This window comes from Protobothrops mucrosquamatus, unplaced genomic scaffold (genome assembly GCF_001527695.2).
Source record: "Protobothrops mucrosquamatus isolate PMUCROS unplaced genomic scaffold, P.Mucros_1.0 scaffold156, whole genome shotgun sequence".
Classification (NCBI taxonomy): Eukaryota; Metazoa; Chordata; class Lepidosauria; order Squamata; family Viperidae; genus Protobothrops; species Protobothrops mucrosquamatus.
The window spans coordinates 612,271-624,186 of record NW_015386520.1 but is presented as its reverse complement, the minus strand read 5'-3'; the positions used below and the strand labels follow the sequence as shown (position 1 = coordinate 624,186).

At 37.5% G+C, this 11,916-nt stretch overlaps 1 protein-coding gene across 1 annotated transcript in view; it reads right to left on the bottom strand.

The window, feature by feature from the left end:
• Positions 1-9,970, bottom strand: part of BTRC (beta-transducin repeat containing E3 ubiquitin protein ligase) — a 160,466-nt gene extending 150,496 nt beyond the window's left edge. Inside the window, exon 1 of the mRNA XM_015813435.1 lies at positions 9,838-9,970. Within this exon, the coding sequence (XP_015668921.1) occupies positions 9,838-9,885 (48 nt within the window). The 5' untranslated portion in view covers positions 9,886-9,970. The remainder of the gene's footprint in view (positions 1-9,837) is intronic.
• Between the last annotated feature and the right edge of the window lie 1,946 nt (positions 9,971-11,916).

Here is an 11,916-nt window from a genome sequence, read left to right as displayed (position 1 = left end):
AAAAAAAGGCTTTATTGTATTTTTATAGCATATTACATACCTTGTAAGAATCAGTTTGTTTGCATGAATGTCAGTTTTATTTCCTGTCCTTCCCTTTTTCCTGGCTATTTACAAGCTTTGTAAGAAATTGTTCTTTAATTAAGTCTAAGCATAGTTTTATATAAATGGATTCCTGGAATTAAAAACATTCAGACTTAAGAAATGATTGTTATAGAGACTGTAAGAGGCCATAAAAAAAGAATGCCACTTTAAACAAAGATTTCTCATTTTAATTAAAAAGATAATCATCACAACATTCCTACATTTAGCAAAACCATTTGAAGCTACTTTGGAAGAAAAAGAAATTCATTTTTGATGCAGTCACACATAGAGGACTTTAGGACTTTATTTACTCAAAATTCCTATTCCACTGTGCTTTTAAGAATCATGCATGAAATTTGAAAATTTACTCAAATATACACACAGGACATTATTTTTATCCATACTATCCTTACAAATTATGGGTGCAACCTATGTCAAAACAAGTTTAAGGAATTGTTCTAAGTTTTATGGATTTCTTAAATACTTCAAAATAAAATATTTCGGATTAACTGTGCAACATTGATTGGATTTACAATGTACATACTGAGCACAGCTGTTCAGAAATAAGCATCCATCTTTAAAAAATACAATTAAGAAAATAGTATGCATATCATCCTTACATATTGAAAGATGCATCCACTATTATTATTACAGCTGTATAATCCTTCAAAAATGTGCTCAAAGAGATTCAGAAACAGATAAGAAGCATCTCTATTTGAATAATGAAAAATAACGGGAACTTTTTTCCAGGTTTGCACAACTCTTTCAGAAGATGTTCCTGGCTTTCTCTGTATGCATGTATATGAAAAGTGCAAGCGAAAGGAAATATAAAATGAATGTTTAGATTGATAAAGATTTGAGCAGAGATATAAAACCCCCATTCCTATCACTTTTTCAACATTGTTAAAAGAAGGAATTTGGATAAAGACCAAATGTGTAGGGAGGGTTATACACATAATAAACACCACACCGGAAGTGGTGCCATAGAAAATGTGAAGATGCCAAAGGAGTACTGCTAGTGAAGTTCATGGAGTGTGGTTCGACCATCAATTTAGAAGTCTACTGTGAAACATTACCAAAAATCAGACAAGCCATCCATAACAAACATCAGGGCATGCTGACATCCGGTGTGGTGTTGGTTCACGATAATGCTCGCCTGCTAGATGCACCCAAGAACGTTTGAAGCAGTTCTATTGGGATGTTTTTGATCACTCCCTCTATAGCCCAGATTTGGTGCCGAGCGACTACTACTAAGGAATTTCAAAACTTATAAGACGTTATGACAAGTGCCTCAATTTGAATGGTGATTATGTCGAAAAGTAATATAATGCTGTAGTTTTCGAATGTGCATAATAAAAGTTCTGTATCTGCGAGTGTCTGTCATTGATAACCAAACGGAGGTTTATTTCCGAATAACCCTGGTAGAATAGTGAGCTACACTTACCCCTTTTATTTTCTGAGAGTGCCTCCATAAAATGTGAAGCCTCGAAATAGACTATGCTTGAAACTCCATATTAACCTCCTATGATTGGTAAAGATGATGGACCTTGATGATTAAATCAACTGCTTTGAAAAGAGAAAAGACTATATAGTACATTTAATGCTGACTAGAAGCCCTTTATAAACTTTTTGCATACAGCAGAAAAAATGATTTACAATTTATGGTTTGATGTTAAACAGGATTATAGAAAGAAGAAAGTTATGTTGTAATCATAGAGATGGAAACTGTTTTCATCTTTTCACTTGCTTATATTTTCCTCTACTTTTTTCTTGTACTTTTAGCTTTCACTTTCATTTTTTCCTTACATCAGTTTGTATTTAATTTTATTTTCCTTTAAAACAAATCTTATATAACCCCCCCACACACACACACACATTCTATACTACCTTCCAATTGTTTAATTATTAAAAGAATTTTAAACCATTCAGGGTGTATCAATTTACTAAATATACCTCCATACCAATTGCAAGGGCTAATCTAAAGAAATTCTAACTTCTACAGAATAGGAGTGTGTTTGAGGTAAAACTGGACTTTGATTATACTTATGGCATACTGACCAAAATGTGCCCAAACTAAAAGGTATAATCTTATAGTCAGTAGTAATGTTGTCTGCGATATAAATACAAGTAACCATGTCCACACTTTATTTCTCCTTTTCAATACACAGTAATGTTGCTTATCATGAAAGGGAAAAATATGATCAGTATATAGTAAACATGTATCTGCGTGTATAGGTTTCATACACAGGTAGTCCACGACCTACGACCACAATTGAGTCCAAAATTTATGTTGCTAAGTGAGAAATTTGTTACGTGAATTTTGCTCCATTTTACTTTTCTTGCGATACTTGTTCAGTGAATCACTGCAATAGTTAAATTAGTAACACCGTCGTTAAGTGAATCTGGCTTCCCCAAAGACTTTGCTTGTCAGAAGGTCGCAAATGGTGATCACATGACCCCGGGACACTGCAACCGTCGTGAGTCAGTTGCCAATATGTCTGGATTTTGATCACGTGACCATGGATATGCTGCAATGGTCGTAAGTGTGAAAAACGGTCGTTAAGTCACTTTTTTCAGTGCCGTAACTTCAAATGATCACTAAATGAACTGTTGTAAGTCGAGAACTACCTGTATTACATTCATGAATCTTCAAATAAGATTAGGTGGGGGATGAAGTCTGATAGACATTAAATAATTTGTCTGTGGAGATACTGGGAAACATGACAAAGCAGATCTGAATGCAGCTCTACCTACATAGGCCGGCCCAAATGAAGGAAATCTACTTTCAGAGATTTGGACTACAACTCTCACATTCCTTAGACCTGCTGGCTGAGGACTTCATTATGTAAAACATCTGAAGGGTACTAACTTTGCTGCTCTTGATGTACAAAGATATTAAATTTTTACTACTGTAAGAATTACTGGCCACAGCAGCACTTAAAATGTCTAAAAACGTTTCTATTTTTTTTAACCAAATATAATGTAAGAAACAAATCGTGAAAAAGAGCTCAGGGCTCCATCAGCAAGACTATTCCCCAAAAACTAAAGCAAGCAGGAACAAATCTGGTATGGTAGGAGAAGCCTTCAAAAGAAAGTCAGAATTTAAAAATGGACTGAATTAACAAGGAACGGAAAAGAAAAATATTTATAAAATTGGCCCTCAAAACTCCTTGTGGAAGAGGAAGTTACAAAGCATCTCAGAACACTGTCAATCGCTCAATGCTAAGCTCATCCCTATCCTGGTCATATGACCCAGGACAGGGCATATTGCAATGCATGTACTGAAACAGAGATATAACCTGAAGGAAGCAGGAACACACGTACCGTATAAAGACACCACATATTATTTCATTGCATACAGACAAAGTTTATGGCCACAACCAGTAAAGGGATTGGTTAGAATTAAAACAGCCATGTTCTGCATGCTTTCTGTTTTTGAGATAACAAAAAGAAAGTGCAAAAAACAAAAATTGACAACAGAGGTAATTTTACTATGAGCCTTGCCCCCATCTCTTAATCAGGCAGAAAAATAAGTAGCAAAAAAAGTCAGTGAAAAGCAACTTTAATAAATTTTAACCTCAATTCAAAAGAGGACCCTCCAAATTTCCAACCCTGGTCTGCAATATAAAAGCTTCCTATGGATATACAAACATACATATTTTTTTAAAGTTCTATGGTAAAGAAAGAGAAATCTGAACTAGAAATGATAGGGAAAAATGAGAAATATCTATGTAATCGATAGTAAAGGTCATTTCTGAAGCCAATTGCCCATAATAAGCTGAGTGATCATTCTTTTGCTTGTTGAACAGTTTATCCACCAAGGATGGGCATGAAAGACTCATAAACCAATTCTTGCCCATGGAAAGATAAAAACCCTGCTGGAGAAGCTCCTTACCTATCATCAGCACTAAAGACATTTGCGAGACAAGCCATATACTGTAATTGCAGCTGTCTAAAAATCTAACAAATAATATATAACTTAACAGCAATATGAATGAAATACAAGTTTTCAACAATTATGTCCTTCAGGGTATTAGTATTCAAGGCAGTAACATCATAAACTAATCCATGAAGGTCACCTAAAATATTTGTTTTCAAATAAGTTGTGTAATTGGGAAGGTTCTCAAAATCTTTGAAGGGCAATGATAGGGAGCAGTATTAATGCTCAGGATTGATGCCAAACAACTAATCAGAGTGAGAATAATAATAATAATAATAATAATAATAATAATAATAATAATAATAATAATAATAATAATAATAATAACAACAACAACAACAACAAGAAGAAGTTGGAAGGGACCTTGGAGGTCATCTAGTCCAACCCCCTGCTCAGGCAGGAAACCCTATACCAGTGATGGCGAACCTTTTAGAGACTGAGTGCCCAAAAAACGTCCTGCCCCCGCCTCTGCCCCGTCCAGCCACTCACTGCCTCCATGGCCTGCTGCAGATCGCCCAGGCGGCCCAGCAGCGCCATGGTGACCACGCCCTCTGCCTGCGCCCTGCAGCATCAACTGCGTGCGATGGGGCATGAGGGCGGAGTCTTGTCCCACTGCCCAGCTGCCATGTCCTTGGCCGCGCTGCTCTGCGTGGGCTACGCCCGGGGGTGACTTCTCCAGGGGGGCTGTTGGTGAGGAGAGGGCCGCGGGGGGAGGCGGGGCTGGGGCAACAGAAAGCGTGCCATAGGGTCGCCACCACTGCCCTATACCATTTCAGACAAATAGCTGTCTAATCTCTTCTTAAAAACTTCCAGTGTTGGAGCATTCACGGCTTCTGGAGGCAGGTTGTTCCACTGATTAATTGTTCTAATTGTCAGGAAATTTCTCCTTAGTTCTAGGCTGTTTCTCTCTTTGGTTAGTTTCCATCCATTGCTTCTTGTCCTGCCTTCAGGTGCTTTAGAGAATAGCTTGACTCCCTCTACTTTGTGGCAACCCCTGAGATATTGGAACACTGCTATCATGTCACCCCTCGTCCTTCTCATTAGACCAGACATACCCAATTCCAGCAACTGTTCCTTATATGTTTTAGCCTCCAGTCCCCTAATCATCTTTGTTGCTCTTCTCTGTACTCTTTCTAGAGCAGACATGTCAAACTCGCGACATCATGTGATGTGTCGGAACTTTTTCACCATTGCCGGCAATGAGGTAGGCGCGGTTTCCTTGCGACACGTCCGGCCCACTGGCCGGCAGTTTGACACCCCTGTTCTAGAGTCCCAACATCTTTTTTACATTAAAGTTGTGACCAAAACTGGATGCAGTATTCCAAGTGCAGCCTTACCAAGGCATTATAAAGTGATATTAACACTTCACGTGATCTTGATTCTATCCTTCTGTTAATGCAGCCTAGCACTCTGTTGGCTTTTTTGGCAGCTGCAGCACACTGCTGGCTCATATTTAAGTGATTGTCCACTAGGACTCCAAGATCCCTTTCACAGTTGCTACTATTGAGCAAGGTACCACCTATATTATACCTGTACATTTGTTTTTTCTTGCCTAAATATAGAAGTTAATGCACGGACTCCTTGAAAATAATTCAGTATGAAGAAGATGGGATAGGGACTTTGTCCAGGGCAACATCTTTTCTCAAAGGTTACCAAAAAATCCAAAAGCCAATTCATGTTAAGTTACAGAAAATACAAACCATGTACAACATTTTCCTTACATTTGCATTAGCTCTGAAAATCTTTTCAAGTCATTTCATAGTTTTTATTGCCCTATGCTAAATAATATAGATTTTATTGTAGAAAAGCTGGAACTGCCCAGGCTACATCCTCAGAATATCCTTTACTTATAAGCTATTATTATTTAGTATTTTATATTTAATTATACCCTAATTAAAACAGGTATATACAGAATATGTATACTCAATAGTAATTATTCAAGAAACTATTTGTTTAAAAATAGCCCAAACTGAAACGATTTAATACTGTATTATTGTTAATGCAGTATTTTTATTATTGCTTGTGGCGCTCATATATTACATACAATCTGCAAGATCAAGGAACCAGAATAGCACAGGGTAGCTTTCTTGACCAACAATCCGTATGCTTACATAACATACCTGGAATCAAAAGAAAAGTACTTAATTTGTCACTGCAATGACAATAGGAATTCTCTACTGAAAAACATTTTGATGCAACTCAAAATCAACCCGCAATACAAATACCTGACAAAAAAGCCAGCAGTTATGTTTCTTTTGAAGACATAACAGCAAGGATGGTTGGCTATCTTTTATCTAAATCTGTTCAAGAATAGTTTCGTACCTTTCTTTTAGCTTTCTTACTTTCTCCTTCCCAATTCTGAATGAAAGTTTTCTTCATGAATGGAATATTCACCACATCTGTCCTCTTCTTAGAGGAAGATATTATGACCTCTACAGTTTGCAGTTTAGAGAGAAGTTGAAATGATCTATACACAAGCATATGCATTCACACACATGCAAAAAAGATCAACTACCAGTTTCTAAAATGCAAGGAAACCTCTGTGAAAATGCCCAGAAGCAGCATAGAGAATGAGGGATAGGAGGAAAACTCAAGTCCCTACTGGCTGACTGAAGATGCTTGTGAGTTTACTGCTGTCTCCATCTGCTCTTTTCCACATTCCTGATTTTCAAGTATCCCAAGCAATATGGGAAAATATGGGGGGGAAACAAGCACTGTATAATTAGGCAAAGTAGTCAAAGTGATTTGCTGTCCCTCCAGAGGAAAACATTTCTTCCCCAATAATCACAAATACCAGTAACCTGGAAAGGGAGGATCATAGTGGTCAGAAGATCCCCACTCACCAGCCTGTGTTCATAGCCATCCAACAGGGGCAAAATTATTCTATCAAAGTAAGGAACAATTCACACCCCATTTAAACAAGAGCATCAGAATACTGTACAAGAGGTGGAAAAGACAAAGATCATGCTTCCAGCTACTACTTGGAAAGTTTTTCAAAGGAAAAACCAGGGAACGAAATCTGAGAATGTTCTTTCAGTTCATATTTGCTAATCTTGCCTTTCAGTTAAGCATTTGTTGATTGCTTTTCTGGAGGCTGAATGACTAGTACTTTTACTAATAATGATTAACAGAATCAGAAAACAAGAAATACCCTAAATCTTTAAATCCAACGCCATAAATTGGTGAAGACTTGTCAGGAAAAGTTCCCAAGTAAAACCATAATGGTAATCCAGGGTTTAACAGAGATTGATTTAACCTGGTGCTCTTCCAAGGACCAAAAGAGGAAAGGATAGAGTAGCTGCTTGTTAAATGATTTTAACTGTTAGGTAAATTAACTTTTAATTAGTATTGTGCTGATCAAGTATAGCCAATACAAATAATGATGAAATATAGGACTCTTTAAGAACATTTCAAAAACCAAAGATATACTAATTATGGAATCTGCAATCTTCCAAAAGATTCTAGCTTTACTTTAAATTACAAAAAAATATTTGGAGGTCCTTCTTTCCACAGAAAAAGCCATTTTTTCAATGTGCTTTATGAAGATAAATACAGACAAGTGTTTTTTAAAATACACCAACTCTATAAGGAAAATGGTATTCCAAAAAAGAAAGTAAATCAGGAATGTTTCTTATGAAGGGCAGAAGTATCTAATATCTTTTCCCTCATTAGTCTGTTTGTCCAGATGATATACACAATAGCCACAGGTGTGAAAAAACATAAACCATATGTTCAAATTAACACAAATATATCACAATAAAGGCAGTATAACCTAGACTACCAAACTCATATGATGCCCTTTCAATATATACAGATTATACTCAAACATGAGTAACAAAAGACAATTTGGTTGGAATCTATTATTTGCTTCTTCAAAGGTATTAACTGGACTAGGCAGCAGAATATAGAATACATATACCCTGGCAGCTTTCACCAATCACACCCTACAGCTACAAAATAGCTTAACATACTGTAAATTCATTCAGCTACTTTACACTTTCTGAAATTGAGGCTTATCTCTCCCCCTCTTTTCAATATGAGAACATACACATTCTTCCAATGTCTGCAAGGATCAGCTTTCTGACTGTACACACTGCCCATCATAATTCCACTGCCTTACAGTTTGTTTCTCCCAAATTTTGAGAGAGATCAGCTTTAAATTGTAGAATATGAAAACTAGGAAACAAGCAACACCTGCAAACTTTATAGGAAAAATACATGTCACTAGCAATGTTGATAGGCTCCCAAGAAATTTAAAAAAATGTCTATTGCTTTGCCATACAAATATACATAACTGATTTGATGGGGCAGACAGATCCTTGAACTTACAATCAGCCTTTACATTTGTATCTTTTTTCCGTTAATGAACATTATTGAGGGGCGTCAATAAATTCAGGAGTCTTATGTTTCAGGCAAATGGACCACTGATAAGCATTTTGGTTTGGGTGGGCTACCTTTCTGAACTCAGCAATTGGCTGTACCAGTGCAGTTATTGGATACATTTATTTGTATCCCTTTATTATTTTTACAAATTACTCAAGACAATGAACATATCCAACACACCTTCCTCCTCCTATTTTTTACACAACAACTTTGTGAGTTGAGTTGGATTGTGAGATAATGACTGGTCCAAAGGAGAAGCCTGGGAAATACAGACTTCTTGGCATATCAATGAAAGCAGGATGAAAGCCTTTAGGGCAACAGGGAAGAAAGGTGGATCAGATATAGTCTATATTGCTTTAGAGACAATTTCTATTCAGAGCGGATTCTACTTACAATACATGACAAGACTGGAGGTGGATCATATGGTTTCAGAGGAATGGGAGTGGAAATGTAGTAGTTTCTGCATAAACTCACCAATTTGTGTGTACCTAGAGAAGAATATCCTCATAGCTTTTGCTGTCAGATGACCCCAAGATGCAATAAGGAAAGGCAACAAAGAATGCTCATCATAGAAGATATACATCAGAGTAGAGATTATATTCCTTGGTTTCATTTAGCAACCACATATCTAGCCTTAAAAAAAAACTCTTACAAATAGAATCTTTTTCCAGTGCAATACAACTAATCCAAAACTCTATCATTCAATATTTATAACAGAACTGAGTATTTTACTGATTTAAAAAAACCTCCATATCATGATCTACTTTGTAAATTGCAAACCTCTTTGAACCCAAAGAGTACTAAATTCTTCTATACTTGAGTTAGGCTTGCTAACCACCTTTTTAAAAAGACATATTTGTACAAAATGCTTCTTAACCCGTGTGGTTCAGGTGCTAATCTACGTCAAGCCCCTCAAAAAATAACAAGCATTTTCATTTTTCCTAAATCCCATCACATCTTCCAACATGTACTCCCAGCCTCGCAATGTTCTGATCCAAAACTTGGCCTTCTGGGCTTCCTTCATTATAAAAGCCAGGCCTTCGGTCGAGATTTCTATAAAATCCATAAAAAAAAAAAAACTAAACAGAAACAAAGCCCAAATTAGGGAACTTCTTTCCATATCAAGCTTGCTACAACCGAGGATCATCTATGGAAAAGGAGGGGGGGGAATCCGAAGGGAAAGCCTATGACTTGCTTGCTTTCCTTTATTTTCTCACTACGCCGTAAGAATCTCAATTTCCTATGTTTCCCCCCACCCCGGAGTACCAAAACGCATTTAAAAGATAACTTATGAGTTGTAAGTTAACCTATATAAATCTCTCCTTCTCCATAATAAATCCCCATCCTTCTCGGCTTCCTACTACCATTACCAGCAACAACCATTGCCAACCCCCTTCTCCTTTCAATACCCTCCCCACTCTTTTCCTTCTTACCATGAATTTCAGCGCTTTCTCTTGTACCACAGCCTCGGCGGGGTCCATAGCCTCGCCAATTCGCCTCTGGTATACCTGCCGTTCCTCCGCCAGCTCCGGGCCTCAGCCGGCCTTGGGCCTACGCCGCCCCTCCCCCAAGTCTCTCTCTTTCTCACTTAGTGCAAGGCCGTAGCCAGCGCTGTTAGAGAGAAGGCTCCGTTGTTCTCCGGCTCATGTAAACGGGAAATGTAGTCCCCGGGAGCTCCTGAGAAGCAGCCAAGAGTATCCAAAACACTACACTTCCCAACAATCCCTGCGCGAGAGGAAATGCTGCACTAATCATCTCTTATGGAGCACAAAAGTGGGGGCTCATAGAAGTGGCTGTGCTATCGGCTGAGTACAGTAGCTGAATTAGGTAAAGGAGGAGGAGAAGATTTCACGTTTAATCTTCCTATCCCGAGAGAGAAAAGCTGATGGAAACTCAAGTTTTTTAACGAGCCTGTGTGAATTCGTTTTTTAGGACAATACTGTTGGGCTTTTCTCTATATATAATTACATATATATATCACTATATATTATGTAATTGTATCATTGAACGGGCTTGCAGTGACTAAACCCTGACCAAAGAATGCATTTGGCTTAGCACCTCTTGTGGATCAGCCATTGAGATCTATAAATTCATGCTACGTTACTATATTGTGTGGCTCCAGCTGTGTTTATTCAATAAGCATTAGCTTAAATATACCCTGGCTTAGTGAGGGAATTAACATTTTTAATTAGCTGTTCAATAAAAAGGGACTCCAATATAGTACTGTGTTCGTGTTGTTAGGATTGTTTTTAACACACACACATCCACCCACCATCAAATAATTGCTGAGGCTCAGATAATTCAAGTGGACCAAAAGCCCAACTTATTGAATAGCCCCTGAAGACCAGCACAGAGGGACTCACTTTGATGATCTCTCTAAATGCAAAAAAAAAAAAAAGTTGCAATAGCAATCTTTGTCATGACTTTTGTTTCCAATTGTAACCATTTTAGTCTCCTACCCAAAATAACTGCTGTGTTCTGAAACTCATTTTACTCATTCACCTGTTTTCTTTGGAGAGTCATGAGGAATAGGGGTCTTAAGTTATAGGAAAGCAGATTCCAGCTGAATGTTGGGAAAAAGTTTTTAACAGGAAGATCTAATTCCCCAGATCAACAGCAGAACTAATTACCAAGGATGTGATGGAATACACTCAATTTGAAATGCTTTAATTTGGATTTTAAAGCAGGATTGTAGATCAGATTTGTTGACCGAAGTGTCCCTTACACCTCAGTGATTTTTTTTATCCTATTAATTAGTCCTGTACTGTCAGTCAGACAAAAGCCACAGCTGTTCCTTGGAGAAGTAGGGATAAAACAAGCAAGGTGTGATATCAAACAATCTGGTTTCTCATCCATTCCCTGGCTAAAATCAAAGTGCTGATGGTGCCCTTTAAGGTTCTGGATGGTTAAAGATTTTAGCAGAATGTCTCTATGACCAATCAGCTGTATAAATCTAATCTGATGTTAGTTTATGATTCAGCATGTTGTGAAAACAACTATGCATCCCATCACCACCAGTCTTCATATCTTAGATTTGATACTGGGTGTACAACATCAAGTTGTTGTTGTTGTTGTTAGTTGTGAAGTCGTGTCCGACCCATTGCAACCCCATGGACAACATTCCTCCAAATCTTCCTGTCCTCTACCATCTTCTGGAGTCCATTTAAGCTCACACCCACTGCTTCAGTGACTCCATCCAGCCACCTCATTCTCTGCCATCAATCTTTCTCAGCATTAGGCTCTTCTCCAGTGAGTCATTCCTTCTCATTAGGTAGCCAAAGTACTTGAGTTTCAACTTCAGGATCTGGCCTTCTATTTATTTATTTTATTTATTTATTTATTAAATTTATATCCCGCCCTTCTCCTTGCGGACTCAGGGCGGCTGACAATCGATTAAAAATACACCAAAACAATTACAGAATTAAAATTAATTAAAAAGAAATATTTAAATATAGTCGAATTAAAATATGATTAAAACCCCTCTAAAAATTGCCCTAGGCCAGTCCCGCTTG